General features: G+C 38.0%; 10 protein-coding genes across 10 annotated transcripts; 7 read left to right on the forward strand and 3 right to left on the reverse strand.

Moving 5' to 3' along the window:
• Positions 1–2082: 2082 nt before the first annotated feature.
• Positions 2083–3475, forward strand: BDF20DRAFT_905133 (peptidase C14, caspase domain-containing protein; the record flags this gene model as incomplete). The annotated part of the gene is made up of 7 exons (XM_053083120.1): positions 2083–2107; positions 2190–2255; positions 2323–2384; positions 2463–2575; positions 2672–2789; positions 2871–3261; positions 3336–3475. The coding sequence occupies 7 exons, from the start codon at positions 2083–2085 to the stop codon at positions 3473–3475; spliced, it is 915 nt and encodes a 304-aa protein (XP_052937759.1).
• A 1519-nt stretch (positions 3476–4994) lies between these two features.
• BDF20DRAFT_905134 (casein kinase II, regulatory subunit) lies at positions 4995–5843 on the forward strand (the record flags this gene model as incomplete). Its single annotated transcript, XM_053083121.1, has 3 exons — positions 4995–5181; positions 5254–5366; positions 5451–5843. The coding sequence occupies 3 exons, from the start codon at positions 4995–4997 to the stop codon at positions 5841–5843; spliced, it is 693 nt and encodes a 230-aa protein (XP_052937760.1).
• Positions 5712–8009, forward strand: BDF20DRAFT_356650 (uncharacterized protein). The gene is made up of 7 exons (XM_053075272.1): positions 5712–5846; positions 5994–6225; positions 6286–6623; positions 6705–6831; positions 6901–6997; positions 7073–7709; positions 7793–8009. Exons 2-7 carry the CDS (start codon positions 6024–6026, stop codon positions 7841–7843), a joined length of 1452 nt encoding a protein of 483 aa, XP_052937761.1. The 5' UTR covers positions 5712–5846; positions 5994–6023; the 3' UTR covers positions 7844–8009.
• Positions 8010–8174: 165 nt separating this feature from the next.
• Positions 8175–9092, reverse strand: BDF20DRAFT_911145 (ribulose-phosphate 3-epimerase; the record flags this gene model as incomplete). The annotated part of the gene is made up of 4 exons (XM_053083791.1): positions 8175–8662; positions 8746–8819; positions 8886–8898; positions 8987–9092. The coding sequence occupies 4 exons, from the start codon at positions 9090–9092 to the stop codon at positions 8175–8177; spliced, it is 681 nt and encodes a 226-aa protein (XP_052937762.1).
• A 1352-nt stretch (positions 9093–10444) lies between these two features.
• BDF20DRAFT_833514 (uncharacterized protein) lies at positions 10445–10753 on the forward strand (the record flags this gene model as incomplete). Its single annotated transcript, XM_053078651.1, has 1 exon — positions 10445–10753. The coding sequence occupies one exon, from the start codon at positions 10445–10447 to the stop codon at positions 10751–10753; it is 309 nt and encodes a 102-aa protein (XP_052937763.1).
• On the forward strand, positions 10731–12223 carry BDF20DRAFT_857224 (putative ribosomal protein S15). Its single transcript, XM_053080333.1, has 3 exons — positions 10731–11164; positions 11539–11634; positions 11759–12223. The coding sequence occupies exons 1-3, from the start codon at positions 11162–11164 to the stop codon at positions 12098–12100; spliced, it is 441 nt and encodes a 146-aa protein (XP_052937764.1). The 5' UTR covers positions 10731–11161; the 3' UTR covers positions 12101–12223.
• Positions 12224–13214: 991 nt separating this feature from the next.
• On the reverse strand, positions 13215–14207 carry BDF20DRAFT_816613 (serine carboxypeptidase S28-domain-containing protein; the record flags this gene model as incomplete). Its single annotated transcript, XM_053077168.1, has 4 exons — positions 13215–13571; positions 13640–13720; positions 13793–13932; positions 14012–14207. The coding sequence occupies 4 exons, from the start codon at positions 14205–14207 to the stop codon at positions 13215–13217; spliced, it is 774 nt and encodes a 257-aa protein (XP_052937765.1).
• Positions 14208–14434: 227 nt separating this feature from the next.
• Positions 14435–16187, reverse strand: BDF20DRAFT_857229 (uncharacterized protein). The gene is made up of 3 exons (XM_053080334.1): positions 15572–16187; positions 14645–15496; positions 14435–14561 (listed from the first exon to the last, which is right to left on the reverse strand). Exons 1-3 carry the CDS (start codon positions 15711–15713, stop codon positions 14497–14499), a joined length of 1059 nt encoding a protein of 352 aa, XP_052937766.1. The 5' UTR covers positions 15714–16187; the 3' UTR covers positions 14435–14496.
• On the forward strand, positions 15932–17595 carry BDF20DRAFT_357878 (cyclin-like protein). Its single transcript, XM_053075274.1, has 7 exons — positions 15932–16241; positions 16313–16440; positions 16515–16596; positions 16665–16784; positions 16874–16991; positions 17064–17109; positions 17174–17595. The coding sequence occupies exons 1-7, from the start codon at positions 16149–16151 to the stop codon at positions 17355–17357; spliced, it is 771 nt and encodes a 256-aa protein (XP_052937767.1). The 5' UTR covers positions 15932–16148; the 3' UTR covers positions 17358–17595.
• Positions 17596–17899: 304 nt separating this feature from the next.
• Positions 17900–18593, forward strand: BDF20DRAFT_816202 (histone-fold-containing protein; the record flags this gene model as incomplete). The annotated part of the gene is made up of 2 exons (XM_053077132.1): positions 17900–18139; positions 18309–18593. 2 exons carry the CDS (start codon positions 17900–17902, stop codon positions 18591–18593), a joined length of 525 nt encoding a protein of 174 aa, XP_052937768.1.
• Between the last annotated feature and the right edge of the window lie 56 nt (positions 18594–18649).

Genomic DNA, 18649 nt, shown 5'->3' on the forward strand with positions numbered 1-18649 from the left:
TACGACCTTGAGAAGTTTTAAAGGAGATGAAATCATGTATTATAATTGTAATCATTCAGAAAAGAGAAAAGCAATTCGCTGTAAACTGGGTATATCGACGAAAAGGCAAATACTCCCGTACATAAACGTATTCCTACGTTTATCTTTCTTTCTATTTCTGGAATACCTAAAATGCACCACATGTAAAAGCTGTTATGTAATACTTGTATAATTTGCTAGTTAAATTCATCCAACCAGACTGCGCCCATTTCTTCTATTAACTTCCACATCTGTGAATACGGCCTTGAAATCGTTGCTACCTTACCTTCTGAATCAGTGAGGCAACTGTACTGTCTGGAAACGCGATAGCCGCATTCCTGCATTCGCAAAGATTATTGAAAACTAATGCGAACGGTCTCATAGCCAAAGTACTTTCCAAAGCTCCTGGAAAGGCTGAATACTTACAGGCCGCGACAAATTACTCCATCGTCCGTTCTAGAGCGGATCAGCAGCTTTTGGCGACGTTTAGATCACGGAGCTTCTCCGCGCTCAGCAGCCTCTGGGAACGTTGAGATCACGGGAGCTTTTCCGCGCGCAGCAGTTTCAATTTCGGAGCCTTTTTTGTTTGTTTGTTGAAATTTTTTACAAAGTAATTGGATAGCACATATGGGCATTCTATATCAGACATAATTATTACAGCAACTTGCTTAATTGCGTTACGAGCTGTTGCCCTCAATGATATATTTTTGTGTCAAAAATACAAGCCGATAGAACTTAGTTATGAAAACGAAAACTCGCGACCTGCTTTTACAAAACTAGAGCTTGTAATGCGCATCATTTCTAAATAAGAACAGTTGGATAAACAGAAAGTATAATTTAAAGCGGCAGCAGCGAGCGGTACAACTCACTATAGGCTGCAATAGACGAAGCTGGGCCATTTTGATAATGGCAAGAGGATTGCTGTACTATGGCACTTTAAGTTCAGTCTTCGAACAATACGAACAATTATAAAGCTTTCTTTGATAGATGGGTGCAAACTTAAAACGAATATATATAGTCAAAGACGACTCCAACTTTATTTCACCATTACATTCAATATAATGCCATGATGGCCGTTAATACCGTCATATTTACCAAATGTTTACAATGCTTGGGTAATAGAAATCCTCGACCTGTATAGAACAGCCTAGTAAGTGATAACGTATTGCCAGCAGTATATATTGGCAATGTAATTGCCGTATGCATAAAGTAAGGAATCAGATTGCGTCAGATAGATTGCGATTCAAAATGCTGTTGAAGGCAACGACGTTATGCTGACAGCTAAATAATGCATCAGAATAAGGTTTAGGCTACTTAAACGCAATTGTTACTGAAAGTATGCGCTTTTATGAAGGAAACAGTTCATTCCTGTCCTTCTAATTGATCAATTTAATAGATTAAGAAGGGCCAACAAAAGGCTTAGTTTTTCCTGTCCCCAACTAACTTTATTCAATAAATTATTGTTCTACATCTAAAGTCAGTTGTTCCCGTTCAATCATTCCAAAAGCGTGGTGCATTCGACTGTTTGGCGGAATTAAGCTCTATTTTATTTTAGGTCAGTACAGCGCCCAACGTTTTCTCTTTTCCCCCCTTTCATTTCTTCTTAGATTATCTTCCTTTCCACCTTCAGGTTTAACAAATACTATAGAAATGGAGTACGACGATAGAGTAAGTTATACCCATTACAGACGCTGACCGTCTTAAATAAGGAACGCGAGCCAAACCATGGCTCTCTCCTGACGTATTCAACTGTATAGTTCGAATCTGGTGCTGGTGATATCAATGATCCTGCTTTCAATGCAGAAGACTTCCAGAACCCAAACCCCAACTACCCTCAACCTCCTGAGTCACAGCATAATCCTGGCCCCGACCCAGGTACGATTGAAAATGAAGCGTGAAATATATTACTTAATCACTTGCAACAATAGTCATTAATGCTTCCTTATTATTTGGCGTCTTTTTCCTCATGTAGTTCAATATGGTGGTGGTATGGTCACACATAGCGAAAACCAACCCGGCAATGAATTCTATTTGCATGTTGATCCCACTTCCGATCATCAAAATATGGAAGATTTTGAACTATCTAATTGTAGGTTTCTGTTTCCTTTTCTTATCAAACAAGCGAGGATTGGGTTACTTATTCTGCATTTCTTTACTTTCTTTCCATGCAGGTGGTGGTAAAAAGAGAGCTTTGTTGATCGGTATTAACTATATTGGTACTAGTAATGAGCTTAACGGTAAAGAATCATAGAGAAATGTAAATATGGAAGAGCGTGGTACTGAAAAGCACTTTAAACCCTTAAGGTTGCATTAACGATGTTCAGAATGTGAAGAGCTTTTTGATTGAATACTACAATTTCAGGGAGGTAAATAGTAGACAGCTAAAGATTGATATAGTAACTGGTATCGTTATTTAACAATCAAACTGAACTTGAATGAATTAGGAAGATATGGTTATCTTGACTGATGATCAACAAGATGAAAAGTTCAAGCCTACTCGTGCCAATATTACTGCTGCCATGCAATGGCTTGTTCATAAAGCTGAGGCTGACGATTCGTAATGTATCCATGTACATGTGCTCTTTACTGTTAGGAAACTCATTACTGATTGATTGTGCCTTTTCTACACCTACAGTTTCTTCTTCCATTATAGCGGTCACGGTGGTAGAGTGAAAGATTCTCATAATGATGAAGATGATGGTTTTGATGAAACCATCTATCCCGTTGACTTTGAAAGCTACGAAGGTGACTCTGGCCAAATTAGGGATGATGTGAGTTTTTTCTTTTTTTGAGGTAAAAAGGGGTATGGAAAAAGAGAAATATCTAACGCTCATCTGTCATACCTACGATAGGAAATCCATGATTTGTTGGTTGAACCTTTGCCGGCTAAATGTAGATTGACTTGTGTTTTTGACAGTTGCCATTCTGGTACTGTCTTGGATTTACCCTATGTTTATTCCACTAAGGGACAAATTAAGGAATCCGACTTGTTTAAACATGCCGGTAAAGGTCTTCTTTCCGCAGGCATTGCCTATGCTTCAGGTAACAGGGCTGGCGCTTTAAGCAGTATTCTGTCTGCTGGTAAGCAAATGCTTCAATCGAAGATGGTGAGTAGCAAGAACCGTAGAGAAAACTCCTCCAAAGCCGATGTTATCATGTTCTCTGGCTGTAAAGACGATCAAACCTCTGCTGATGCCAAGGAAGCTGGTCAAGCTACTGGCGCCATGAGCTACGCATTCACTAGTAAGTTCTAAATACTGACCGGTATTTTTATGCCATCGAATAAGCTTAGTGAATATCTTTCGTCTTCTCTGTAGAAACTCTTCGTGCCAATCCTCACCAAACCTATCAAGAATTATTGAATAGTGTCCGCGATATTCTTCGTGCTAAGTACTCCCAGAGACCTCAATTGAGCGCTTCTCATCCTATTGATGTTAATTTACAATTTACATGTTAAATTAAGCACTTTATGATAACCATCTTACCCCATAATATCTTGAACATGTTTTCTCTTCAATGGATAACCATATTCTTCTAAGCCTCACATCGTAGACCTGGAATTGAATATATATCGTAAACTGTTTCGAGATTTCATGACCGTGCAGTTATTTCAATAACGATTACCATATAGAAGTTGCATTACAGCCTACTCTTGGATTATGGAAAATAGAGTTGAAGTCTATGCCCAAAGAAAAATAATTCGGATCGGATACACAAAGGGCTATAATGTCTGTATTACCTAGCAGACATCAGAAAGTGTATGAATAGCCCTCAAAGAGATCAACGGGAAAAAATCACATAGAGTTTTCCATCTATACAGCACCTTCTCGACTCGCTTTGATGAACTTGATTGAAAATACCTAAGCATATATGCTGAAGAAGAATTTCACTTTGAGGTGTCTTCACATTTTGAAAGTTGTGCCGCTTCGCCTTACTCTTTGATAGCGGTGCAAATATAGACATGTGTGTCGTTAGGTAAAACTCAATTAACAATTATCTATGTTTTTTCTGCATCCAAGTGTTATTCTGTTTCGGTCATCGGTTTCTTTTTATAGGTAGTATAGCCAGTGCAAATAGGTTATTTGACACTCGCTTGCTAGCCATAGCTCTGACCAATGACGTTAGATTTTGCTTTCTAGAACTAAGTATGATTCTTCTATACTAGAGCTATAGGCAATATGCTTACTTAATCATTTTGCACTTAGTGTCGTTAGTTCTTTTCGCTTTGTCCAATGTGTTCAACATTAAAGAGAAATTCAGTTCTTTCTTCGATGCAATAAATGGTATTAATTGATTGTTTGAAAAATTAAGAGCAGGCTCTCATTATCCTCAACCATCAGCATATGAATGGGGTTGTTGCTCCAACCTAATTATCAAGCAAAAACATTATAAAATGAGCTCTGTTTATAAGCGCCGTTTTGCGGTTAATCAGAAAAGGGAGGCTGCCTGTAAGTAATTCCGGACAGTAAGATACTGAGTCATCCATAGTAGATAAAGACGCCAAAGGAGAGGACATTAATGTTTACATTACTGCTTATGGGCAGTAGTAGCTTCAGTATCAGCTCGTGAATCAGTAGATTTAAATAAAATGGTAAGTCCCACATATAAAATCACATTTTTTCATTCACAAAGCTACATAACAATGTGAACATGTATAAAACATGCGAGAAAATCATGAGGAAAACCATAGGAGCCGTATTTTACTGTCTCTTCCAGCAACATATTTGGTCATATAAAAACGAAGCTACACCTTGTGATGCTCTATCCGCCTTATCAATCAATTTGCTTGGCTTGTCGTAAACATTGTTTGAAAGGATATTTCCTGCTTGTGCTCACTGCTTTCCCTCAATGGAAGGTGTAGCGGGAGTCATTGTATTTTTAATTTTGTCTTCCGCAAATACGTAGATGCTCTCCCCTTTTCTCATTTACTTTCTTTTCGAAATACCTACTTAATTACTTCGCATTGCAATAACGAAATGAGCAGCGGTTCTGAAAGTGAATATTCCAAGTACTGGATAGACTGGTTTTTGGATACAAAGGGAAATGAATATTTCTGTGAGGTGGACGAGGAATTTATTATGGATCGATTTAATTTGACTGGTTTGAGTGCAGAGGTTCCCAATTATTTTGCTGAGGCCTTAGATCTTATTACAGATAATCTTGGTAAAGCGGGGTATAATCATCTATATCATCTGATAGTCAAAGTGTGTATTAACGATAGCACTGTTCAAGTAGACTTGGAAGAAATTGATGAAAAAGTTAGGGAACAGCTTGAAAAATCAGCACGGCATTTATTCGGCTTGATCCATGCACGTTTCGTACTTACCAGTCGCGGACTTATGAAAATGGTAATTATAGCTATGCCATAAAGTGTGGTGGGTCTTTTAGTCATATTCTAAACCTTCTCAAACATTATAACATTATACACATAGCTCGATAAATATAAAAGGGCAGAATTTGGTCGCTGTCCTCGTGTTCTTTGCAATATGCAAGCACTTCTTCCTGTTGGATTATCAGATATACCCATGACGAAAACTGTCAAGCTTTACTGCCCAAAATGCGAAGATATATATAACCCAAAATCAACTAGGCATGCTGCTATAGATGGTGCCTATTTTGGTACATCTCTACCTCACATGTTGTTCCAAGTCCATTCAAATCATATACCCATAAAAACTACCGAACGATATGAGCCACGTATTTTTGGATTTAGAATACATGAGATAGCAGAACAGCATCGATGGCAGGATCAAGTCAGAGAGGAGTTTGAAGCGAAACGAAGAGATAGACAGCAACAATATGAATCATCCACCACAATATCATAAAGGGTCTGTTTTGAAGTAAAAAAAAAAAGAGTTCGATTTTACGGCATTTTAAATCTTTTATTTTCTTTGTCCCCGATGTTTCTTTTGCATTGTAATGTAAAACCCAACATATCCCTCTGTGTTCTTCTACCCTTTTTTTTTCCTTTGAAGTTTTTGATCAGTTTGAGTTTGAGTTTTCGAATGGGAAACACTAATTCCACACCAAAAACAACTTATAAGGAAGAACAACAAAAGAAAGGAGTTGTTAAACCTGATTCACAACGGATTTCTGCTACTTCTTCTGCAGTTTCGACTATTTCTTCAACATCGTCCCATTTAAACACGCAAAGACATCGGTCGTCGATACCGACAGCAACGACTTCTACAGATTCGAAAGTGGGCAGTAACGTTCAGTCTTTTAAATTATCTGTGACAGAGCCTATCTCAACTGATACAGCTACAGTAGACGCTGGTCATGCTTCTTCAGCAGAACCCAACGTCAAACCTGTCAATAATTTGAATAGTAGTAACGATAGCAATGCTAGTGTTAGTAACAGCAGCAACAAGGAAAAACTAGAGCAAACTCAAGAACAACAAAATCCAGAGCCAACAAAAGCTGTACCGGTAGCAACTTCGAATAAACCTGCACAGCAACAAAAAATTGGCTGGCTTTCTAGTACAGGCGGAGCCAGCCCTTGGTTTAGCTCCCTATCGTCCTCTACCTCTTCTTCACATCAACCTTATCATCATCATCACCGTGCTTCTATTAGTGGTCCGTATTATCGTACGCGTGGAATGAGTGTGAGTCAGAATGAAAATGAAGACGATCTAAACGACATATTGGCTTCTTCTGCTTCACCCAATTCTAATCATTCTCAACAGCCACAACATTCACAACTTCAGAACTCTCATTCCTACCAGCAACAGCATGCTTTATCTAATCCAAGCAATATGTCTACTACCTCGAATACTATAGCCACACCTGTTGTCGGAAATACAGCAAGTGAAGGTAAGAACGTTCATGCAGAATATATTTCCCCTTCTTCGTTAATCACACTCCTTGAATTCTACTATGTAGGTGTGCCCACCATCATAACGTGGACTCAAGGTGGAAATAATGTCTATGTCACGGGTACATTTAATGGATGGAAGCATAAAATAAAGCTTGTGAAAAGGTAGAATGCCAAATTGTGAAAGAAGGATGAGGCAGCAGATTGATGAACTAATACTGTTGGTTGTATATTGTGTAGTGTGCATGACTTCAGCGCTGTGTTGGAATTACCTCCTGGAACCCATAGATTGAAATTTATCGTGGATGATGAATGGAAATGCTCGAACGACATGGAAACAGCTACAGACCCAGATGGCAATTTAGTTAATTACTTACAAGTGATGGATGAAGAAGAAGACAACGATAGTGAGAATGACGATGATGATGATGATGATGATGATGATGATGATGATATCTCTATCATTTCTTCTTTCGATTCTGTAACAGCCAAAGATCACCCTGAAGCAGCTAAAAAATATTCCAATGCGATACCTTATGAATTGATGCAATTAGCCAATCTAGTTAGTAAAACGGAGCAACTACAACAACAGCTACAGCAGCAACAGCGTACTGCCTCTACTACACAAAATGTGTCAACAATAAATGACGAGCTGGTGCAGCAGAAGAAATTGATATTAGAATGGGAAAAGAAACAACCTCAACCTCCTACTCTACCACCACATTTAGACAAAGTCTTGTTAAACTCGGGTACAGTCTCTGAGGAAGACAACTCAGTATTGAACGAGCCCAACCACGTTACCCTGAACCATCTATATGCCTGTTCAATCAAGGATAATGTAATGGCTTTGGCAACTACTACAAGATATAGGAAGAAGGTAACTAACAATACAATTTTCACTTTTATTATCATTGCTGACATAAGCCTCGAACTAACAGAATAACTCTTACATATCTGTAGTATGTTACTACAATGTATTATAGACCCGTATTTCCCAAAGAAGAATCGTAGTGACAATAGTCTGCATATTCTTCATTATGTTATTACCATATTTCACATATATTATATTCACATAAGTTGTATTTTGTAACATAAAGGATTGAATAACAACGGTTCTGTGAGTCGTAGGTAGTATCAATCTGGAATGAGTACTTCTCTACAATCATTTAAACATTGTTCAGAACAATGCAACCACCTTCTTTGACGGTAGCATGTTGCTTTTCTATTACACATTAAAATGATCAAGTAATTGAAAAATACTAACATACAATATATACGTCTTTAAATACAATAATCTACAACTGTTTTATCTAAATAGCAGTTATTCTACCCTTATCACCAACTAGATAGTCTTGAATTTGTCTTTTTGCGCTTTGTTTACTTTGTCCTTGAAGGTCTGAATCACAGCAGCAGGATCTTCGGCTTTAAAAATACCCGTACCGGCCACAATGACATTAGCACCAGCTTCAGCCGATGCATCAATTGTTTCTAAAGATAAACCTCCATCTACTTCAATATCCTTGTTAGGATATTTGTTACGTAGTGCCTCTACTTTTGGCATGCATTGGGCCATGAATTTTTGACCGCCAAATCCGGGTTCGACCGTCATCACCAAAATCATATCACATTTTTCGGCTACTTCGCCGACAACAGCGTCAATAGGTGTATTAGGTTTGATGGCAACACCTGCTTTCATGCCCGCTTCATGAATTTGTTTGATCAAACCAAGAGGGTCTTGGGTTGCCTCAATATGGAATGTGTACATTTGACCACCTGCCTTGGCAATATCATCAACCCATTGAGCCGGATTTGAGACCATCATATGACAATCTGCAACAGAAGGGTGTATAGATGTAGGTTAATTTTTGCATATATAAAAAACGTGGACTCCATGTCCCATTGTTCAACTTTACCAAAGTAAGCCTCAGTATGAGGACGAATGGCTGAGATAATAGGTGCTCCCCAAGTAAGGTTAGGTACAAAATGTCTGAAAGGGGATTGACTCATTAGCTCTAATTTATAGCAACCTTTAGAACTGTTTCTAACAATTTACCCGTCCATAACATCTTTTTTTAGAGAAAATAGTAGTGAGTTGACAGGAACAAGGGCCAATGTTATCAAATTCCTTAAATGTGGACATTTATCTAAGTTTACCTAAATGAAGCCAATCTGCGCCATTTTTATACATACGCTTTGCTTCGACTGCGAGCTGTGAAAAGTCACTGGAGAGCATAGAAGGAGAAATCTTGGCTACAGGCATTTTGTAAAATTCTCTGAATGTATACGTTTATTGAATTAAAAGAGAAAGAAAGCTTTGGAAGTTTATGCTGTATATTTGTCACGGATTATGTCAGATAAAATACTGATCGGGCTTTCTCCAAATTGTTTTTGCGATAAAGTTTGCCCATGCGCTTTGAAAATTCTGGATATCCATCAGCGGGACAATAACAGTAGCATAAATGAAATTGACCAGCAAGCTTATAAAGCCATACTACATGCATACTATTCAAAGCTGCTGTATTTATAGGGAATGCTAAATTGAGGTTTAGATATTGTAACTTTGTACGGCCCGTCAACAATAACTAAGAAGTGCATTCCATTCACTTGAGCAAATGTTCGTATAGCTGATACTGTCCATTCGTTTTGTCAATTCGAATTTTCAGAGTATAGCTGTGTTTAGTCCCTAATTTGAACTTTTTTAGCGCATGGCTTCTGGTGACAAACTATCGTGAGTTTATCAGTTGGCTGAACAATTTGAAAGTGTCACTCAATTCTTAAATTCGGATTCTGCATATTGTTTGATAAGTGAAAACGCAAAGCTTCAAAGTTTCAAAAGAATCTTTTCAATGTATAATGAACATAGCATCCTTATGAAAAGACTATCATAACAAGCATCGTTGATGGCAGCATTCTTTTTTTTTTTCCCTTCTTTTTTTGATAACGCTGTAAGCAAGGCTTGATCGATGACTTACAATAAACAAATACATAATTTCTGATACATTACATATTATTAAATGGTGTTTAAAAACAGCGGCCTTTCGTCTGTGGGCACTCTGCAGTCACCTACCAATAATTGAACATTACAGCCTGTTGCTGCTATTGCAGAAGCACAGGCGCATTTCTGTATTAATAACAGCTAAGATAGTTGTTAGTTTGAGCGTCATAGAAAGAAGAAGGTAGAGATTCTACATATTTCAAATATAAATGAAATCCTCCATTACTTTCAAATATTGGAGTCACATGTAGTAGGGATAGTAGCCATATATATGCACACATATAGTACAATAATTCAGAAGAAGGTATAGCTCTATCAGAAGCAAATATGTTGCTGTCACAGGATCGAAGGTTCACGCCAAAGTATATGAATGCTTCAAGACAAAACAACGACAAAGAATAAATACCTGACTGTATGTTGTCGTTGTACTTAAAATGCATGGCCAGAAAAGCTAAGTACATTGGTCTCCATACGCATTATTGAATATTGAAGCCTAGTTGACTCCTTGTACGTACAACGATCTACATTATAAACATTGCTTTGAATGATTGCCTTCAATAGCTTCAAGATCAATTCTGCTCAAACTGCTTGATTATCAAAATCAACATTCAAAAGTAATGCAAACTTTCTGTTCCTCATCTCACGGTCGTTTCTCGTATAATCGGTGTCGAATTTCATCAATGTTTCGGATACTTCACTATAACCAAAACGCTTTCCCCTTAACAATTACAAAACGTATTTCACATAATTTTACTGCAGTCAATTCCTGGAATTTAAAGATCCATATCCAGTCTCTGATTAAGCTGGTTGGAAGTTTAACGTTTATTTCTAAAGATTTAAAAGAAGAGATCAAATATTCATTTGAAAACGTCGAGCAAGTATTGAGTCGTGTTGGAAGCTCATGGGAAGATGTACAGGCTTCGTAACATGTTCTCCATGCACAAGAAGTCAGTGATATTATGCCTCACTTATTGAAGAAATACATTACTTAAAAAGACCACCGCTCCGACTTTGTATTCATCCACACAACCCATGAAACCTTAAATGCATGTTATATTTTTCCACTGAATACACGAATAAACCCATGATACACTTGATAGGGTATTTTCTATTATTTGCATTCCAAAAAGTGAGCTCAAGAAATTTTTTGATCCAGCATCAAGTGTTGTACAAAATTCACGCTGCCTTTATTTTCTAACCCCGCCGATCGATGCTTTCCGGAAAGAAAATGGGCTTTGCGATTTACCTTCGGACCTCAATGAAAGTGCAAATTGCAAAGATTGAACATGACAGAACAGTGAGAGTGTAGTAAATCCTTCCTTTTGTGCTTTAATATGGTATGTGCCAGTATATGTAGTTACGTATACGGTTGTGGATAAGCTCAAAGTAAACAACGGATGCACATCGAAAGGAAGATGGATAGACAGAATGCAATAGATGGATTGTTCAATCAAATGATGGAATATGTACAACTAAATATCCGTATCGTTGTCCAGCCAACATGAACACCATCAGTAACAAATTGAACGCTATGACAATTGGATCTTTGTTTTGGTGAACGAATAAATATATTGACGAAAAAGCCAGAGAGAACACTTTACGACTCAATTTTCCATCTGTTGCAAAGCTTGTCCACAATCGAATTAGACTTCACTGACAACTAAACATTGGGAACACTTTACTAATTTGTATGATGTGCATCTCTTACTAGGCTGACGAGCAAGCTACTCAGAGAAAGAGAACTTTCCGTAAGTTTACCTACCGTGGTGTTGACCTTGAACAACTCCTTGACATGCCTTCTGAGCAAGTAAAGTATCATCTCCCATCAACTTCATCTTTTGCGATAAATCATCGTGAAGGAACGGAAAAGCACTGAAACCATTAGTGTATCACTTTCTAACAAGGTTTGTTAATTTTTCCTTCCACTTTAGTTCATGGAATTGGTTCACTGTCGTGCTCGCAGAAGATTCCAACGTGGTCTTAAGCGTAAGCCCATGGGCCTCATCAAGAAGCTCCGTGCTGCTAAGAAGAACGCTGCTCCCGGTGAAAAGCCTGACGTTGTCAAGACTCACCTTCGTAACATGATCATTGTCCCCGAAATGATCGGTTCCGTCATTGGTATCTACAACGGTAAGACCTTCAACCAAGTTGAGATCAAGCCTGAAATGACTGGTCATTATCTTGGTGAATTCTCCATCACCTATAAGCCCGTCAAGCACGGTCGTCCTGGTATTGGTGCCACTCACTCTTCCAAGTTCGTTCCTCTCAAATAAGAGATTCTACTATTTCTCCTTTTACAACAAAAATGGAACAGGCGAAGAGTTTAATTTTATGTTATACTCATAGCACTGATCCCATTCTTTTCTTTTTCTGATGATCTTCTATACTTCTTTTTGAAGTGGAAAATAAAAAGCAGAATTTATTTGTACAAGTGTCAATAACCGGCAGGGATATTCTTGAGTGGAAGAATCGAAAAATCAAGCGCTTTTTCATTGTTAAATTGGACTTTGGTATTGGAGAACTGGAGAATAGGAGGGGGAATCAGCTTCGTTCATCCATTGCTTTATAGCGCTTAAAACATTTTTTTGAGTATCCTTGATGGCATTTGGTATGCTATCACTCACATAGAAGTCCTATAAAAAGTAGAGAAGAGATTATTATTCACGGATCGAATTATTTGTAACAATATAACCAATGAACTATGCTTATCATTCTTACCCAATGATGGACTGACTCTGGAAGAATAGCATATTTGGCATTTTCCCATTTGTCACGGTGAGGTGCATTAACACTCTGCACACTTAGCATACGCCATGGATCCCACTCTCCATCAATCCAGTAGACGCGATCAATCTTAGTATACCAGCCTTCATATTCTTTATTGATGTCGCGCCAATATGGTCTATGAGGTACATTATGCTCACCAAACATGAGAGGGCATTGACGTTGATACCATCGTGTATCTAATTTACGTGATACAATCGAAGGTTGCCAAAGAGGCGCGCCTGTTTGCCAATAAGCATATTCTGTACAAACCTGCCACATCCATGCACGCAAAGCTGAGCTTTCATCTGTATACATGGTGGAATGAGGATCATGCGTATCCAAGCATTCATTGACGGTTTCTCTGTCAAGATCACAGGCCTTTTGCAGTATAGACTTGGTGTAATTGCCATAAGCCTCTACGTAGTCTTCAAGGCTGTTTAGACCATCGAAAATGGTACAGAAGTCATCGACGAAGGGATTTTTAGCAGGCGTCATTTCTTGCCATAACCCTAGGGGATAGGATAGCACTATGTGTAGTGTTTTGAGAAGAACGATTTCGGAGGGTTATTCTTCTTTTCAGGAGTCTGTCCATCGAAAAAATAAATTCTGTGTAGTGTATAATTATTGATTTAACTTACGTTCTGCAAAATCGTCGTTGTGTTCTAAATCGGCTGCTCCAAATTTGTTCTTCAAAGCTGATATGGGATGCTGTAAAGAACTAAATAAAATATGATCCACGTACGTGATGACAGAATGAATTGCTTGAATACAATGGTCCGGTCCATATCGTCGGATAGGATCAAAATACTGATAAAAATTGTAACTCATTTGAACAGGTGCTGAAGAAGGAATGGCTGCAAAGACAATTTGAGGGTACTTTTGTCGCATCCATGCAGCTAAGTTGCCACTATAACTGCCTCCATAGACAATGTACTTAGTTTCTGGTGCAGATGGCAGCTCAATGTCTAAATTTGGTAACTGGTAGGTATATTGATGAGAATAATGTACGATTTATGTAACTGCTGTTACATTTCTACCTCGATTACCTTCAAATCAGTGATAAATGAAGCTATGTCTGCGAGTGCTTGTTTCGTATTCAAGGTGGCCAGCGACTTCGCCGAATAATTCTAATTGTAAACAAATCAATATAGCTCGCAACCAGGATTTTAAGTAAAATGTTATTGTAAGTATTGTCTTACTAGCGCAGGCATAGATTCACCATAAAATCTATGTTCCATAACAATGACTATACCATTAAGCTCTCTAGCAAGTTCAGCCATGGATGAATTAATTACATAAAATGAACGTTCATCAGCAGCTACTTCACCAGCATTATATACTGAAGAGAGTAAAATATTCGATTAGTAACGATTTAATCAATAAATCAAAGACAAATTATCCAAAATTTGGAAGTTTACAGATGACAGGACCACCTGCTGTATATGCATCTGTATTTGCCCAATATCTATGCTTAAATGTTGTCGTATCGGATGAGAAATGATCCACAGGTTGATCGAAGTAGAATGGTCCATATTTTTCTGGTAGTTTATCTTTTGTTGTTTGTGAACTAAGTTGTTGGGACAAGATTTTACTATTCAAGAAATAGGGGGACATTAAATCCTGCAAAGCCTTTAAGTACAATTTTGAATTACTTTTTGATAAAAAAGCCTGGCGAGTAAAATGCATCAATGGCTTGTAAAATGCTTGAAAGCATTAGCATTGCCAGAAAGTTAGCTCTCATTTTTGTACGATAGACAAATAGAAAAAGAGAAAAAGAGCAAATATACGAAAACAGCCAAATTCTGCTTTAAAGCTAACAAACATTTTTATTTATCCAAATGCGGGTTTTGAAACACCAAGATAAGTAAAGACAAGAACATCAATTATCTTTTCTGAACCTTTCTTAATCGATGAACTTCCATTTGACAGGAATTGCACCATGGCTAAAGTCGCCGAGTTCTTTGAAAGCTGTTTATTGAAAAAGATGTCTTTAGTTATTATACCCGGTTCAGAGTTCAAGCGCAATTTTTTGAACGTTAAACGTCTCATACCTTCAGGGCTCATATCAAGACCACCGGGCGTACAAGACCTACATTCGCCAATAACCGTAACACGTATTGTCTTCCCACTAGCACCAATAATATCTACCTGTTTACCACAGTGCGGATTTTCTTTCCCTTTAACATCACCCAAATCTTTTGAATTGACAGCCACCACCATATCCGAGTTCTTAGCGCTGATGCCACAGCTTGCATGAAGAGTTTCCAAATCATAATAACTGCCCATACCACGTATATAACCATCGGTAGAGCCAGCAGAAGCATCTGTAGCAAGACGTAAGGGGGAGGCAGCAGCACTAGCCAAATGCACGCCGTTCATAAACCCCATAATAGGCTCTTCGTGTCCTTGATCTAAGGAGGCTGCTATTTTATTAACTGCAGCATTGTCGTCGCTCTTTGGGCGTGAAGATGCCGACTGTCCACTTTCCTGTTGAAAATCATTAGCGGAAACAGGTTGGCCGACTTGATTACCATAGTGGGCATCACCGTTGTTGTTTTGGTAAGGATCACCGTCCGTAAGTTGACGCTCAGGTGAGTAAGCAACAGCAACAGGAGCAGCCATACTTTGAGAAGCACCAGCATTATTAGCAGGAGATGAAGGCATCCAATTTTGTGAGGCATCATCAGAGTCGTCCACGGAGAGTGGTTGACTAGGAGGTCTGTAATTTTGAGCAGAAACACCACTATCTTTACCAGCATCAGCTAGCTTATTTGACCAATCAATACTTCCATCTTCATTGTACTTAAGCTTCGAAACAGGTTCTGAAAAATTGATTCTATTCACTGGTCTCTTCTTTGGTGGCTCCTTGAAACGAGAGGATACTGGTGGTTGAAGGTTTTGTCCTTTTAAACGAAAAAATTTCTCTTCGTTAACAGCATTTTCTCAGAACAAACATTAGATTTTAATTCTTCTGTTACCATTGTAATTTTGCAACTTATTGGTCGCGCCGTTGAATTCATTTGGGTGATGATGATAATAAAGATCGTTCGGAAATTCCACAGCGACTGTGAATCCCGCTAAAGCTGTAAATGCAAGACACGACACGAACAATACTTTCATGGTTTCAATGGCAACTTAATAAAAATAAAAGGCCAAAGCAACCGATGAATTTACACCAAGAGCCCGTTTTTATAGTCAACTTAGATTGCATAAAGTAATCTATGACATATTTTCAAGGGTTAATCAATTGGAAGGTCTTTTCCTAATACGTTGATAAAACTGACACCTAAGCAATCGCACAGGCAATGTTTCATTGAATCATTCTATAACTGTTGCATTGAGATAAAGGCCTAGACTTTCCTGTAAATGCACCTGTACTGCTAAAACAATGGCGAACAACATATGATAATAAGGGCCTTTTCAAAGAAACTCATTTATTGCGTTAAGCTACAATTTCGACTTTCGTGATGGCGTTAGCACTGCCAGCGTGACAAGAAAGCCGTAGTACGTGTTTATAGGCTTAAAGTTTCAATTACCGCCACTATTGCGGTTTTTATGCTTTCTCTTCATATCGTTTACAGACATAACCCCTCTTTTTTATTTTGCGTACAAAAAAATACAATAAAAGAGATTAATATGACTTCTCAGGTAGGGAAAGTAGCCATGTAGATCATTTTGCGTATCCTGCTAAGTCTATCTGTTTATTTGAACAATTTTAGTGGCGCATGAGTAAAGAAGATAGCAAATACTTTCCTTCTGTAGTCAGAGGAATGACCGTTAAACAGGAACTAATTACAAGAATACAGGTCGTTTGTATGATTTTCACAGTTGGCTGTCGATTGCATTTGTAAGTCATTTTTTGTACGTCGTTTAGTCTGTCTTATATAACACTGACCTTTATTTTACTTTCACATATCCCAGGCCTATCTACGCCATTGGCACGGCATCAACTTTGTTTCATCGCTTCTATGCAAGAGCCGCATTCCACGATTGGCATCCCAAAGTAGGTTCTATTAAATCTTCAGCTGATTTATGTAATGATGGATTACTGATGCTTTACCCATGTCGTAGCATATAGCTCTAGCTTGTTTGTTTATAGCCTCGAAAAGTGACGAAGCGGCTCGTCGTGCTTCCGATGTCGCGAAATTTTGGATGTGGCATCCAGACTATCCCGTTGATAGAGCAAAGGCGGTAAAGTTTCTGCAACCTTTTGTTTCTGTAGATGCAACATGATTTTAAATGATACAATTGTTTGTTACTTGTGAATACAACTTATGTAGGATGAAGTATCTGAATGTATACTTTATTATGAGCTCGTGGTATGTGAAGAAACTTGTTTTGATTTACAAATTGATCTGCCATATTATGATCTATTCCAGTTCACTGCAGAGCTAAACAGTAAGTTTTCAAATATTTTTATCTCAATATTTACAACTTTTTATCAACTTTTTTACATCCAATGTACAATAGCTCCCGTTGACATAACTTATTCTGCTTACACGTTTATCAACGACAGGTAAGAACTGGATCAAAAGGTTACAGTCGTCAGTATGGAACTAAATTTGTTTTAATTTTTTCAGTTTCCGTCTGCCAATGACGTTGTGGTATGAGCCGAGACAAATTGCTGCTGGTGCCTTATACCTATCGTACGTACAAATGAGAAAAGACGAAAAATTCCATTATGATGATTCAACACGTTTTGGCGCACTTCTGATACGAGATGTTGAGATTATCAAAGGTTTGTACATAGTTTATAATTTGTGATACATTTTACTTTTTGAGCTGTTGTAGTTTATCGCGTGATATGTTCGTCTGTAGAGGTTATAACGACTTTAGTGGATGTTTACAAGCTACCCAAACAATCAACAGAAGCAGAGTCCAATGAAGAGCATGGCAGCAATGACTCTTATTCTGATAGTAGCCCACACTACGAGCAGAAAACCGACGATGATCACAGTCTTAGTGCCTACGATGAAATCGAATTTAGTACGAATAATGATAGTGGTGGCAGCGAGGATATCGACGAGATCTTTTGAAAAAGGGGCCGGCAGACGCGTGGGACTGAGTTAGAAAGAGAGAAATTCCGCCTACAAAACCAAAAAAAATTCATTCATATTTTTTCTTCTCCTTCCCTCTTTTTCAACATTTTTATTTTTATTTTTATTTTTTATACTTCGCATCCTACTTTTTAAAGTTTTATATCGTTACTACGTCCAATCATATATTCAGAAAGGAATAACATGTCCTTGCAGCAACCATCTGATCATCAGCAAGCACAATACTCACAAGTACCCACGGATGCATCCATGTTACGACATCCACAACAACAACAACCACCTCAACAGCAACACGTACCAAATACTATAACCAATGTTGTCGCTCCTACAGCTACAAGCTATCCTGCCTTTGATTTAGCAAAGTTCTGGACAGAACAAATGCATATAGCCAATTCTTTCCAATCCGACTTCAAAAGCCATCCTTTACCCTTAGCACGAATTAAAAAAGTAATGAAAACCGATCAGGAAGTCAAGGTACAGATTCTTTATGTGTGTCATTCTATTATGGTTAACCCGCAGTTAAATCTAACATAAGACACGTTAAATTCAAAATTGAAATAAATCATCAGATGATTAGTGCTGAAGTAAGTTACAGTGATATTATTCATCTATTAAAACTCTTACAGATACTTAATGTTTCTGTTCTTATTTCGCGAAGGCGCCTATCTTATTTGCAAAAGGCTGCGAAATATTCATCACCGAATTAACAAAGCGTGCATGGGTTCACGCAGAAGAAAATAAGAGACGCACCTTGCAACGATCCGATGTTGCCACAGCTATTTCCAAAACTGATATGTGTGATTTTTTGATTGATATCGTACCCAGGGAAGAAGCTATGAAGAGCCAATCGACACATTACGAACATCAACAGCAACCGGAATATAGTAATTATTATGCGCAAGCTGCTGTTCCTCAGTATTCTGCCCAACAAGTAATTATATGACAAGGATCGTGAAATATCGTTACATTCTAACTTTTTTCCCGTTCTATCTTTCTTTT

The sequence above is a fragment of the Mycotypha africana genome (genome assembly GCF_025528875.1).
Source record: "Mycotypha africana strain NRRL 2978 chromosome Unknown BDF20scaffold_3, whole genome shotgun sequence".
Taxonomy (NCBI): domain Eukaryota; kingdom Fungi; phylum Mucoromycota; class Mucoromycetes; order Mucorales; family Mycotyphaceae; genus Mycotypha; species Mycotypha africana.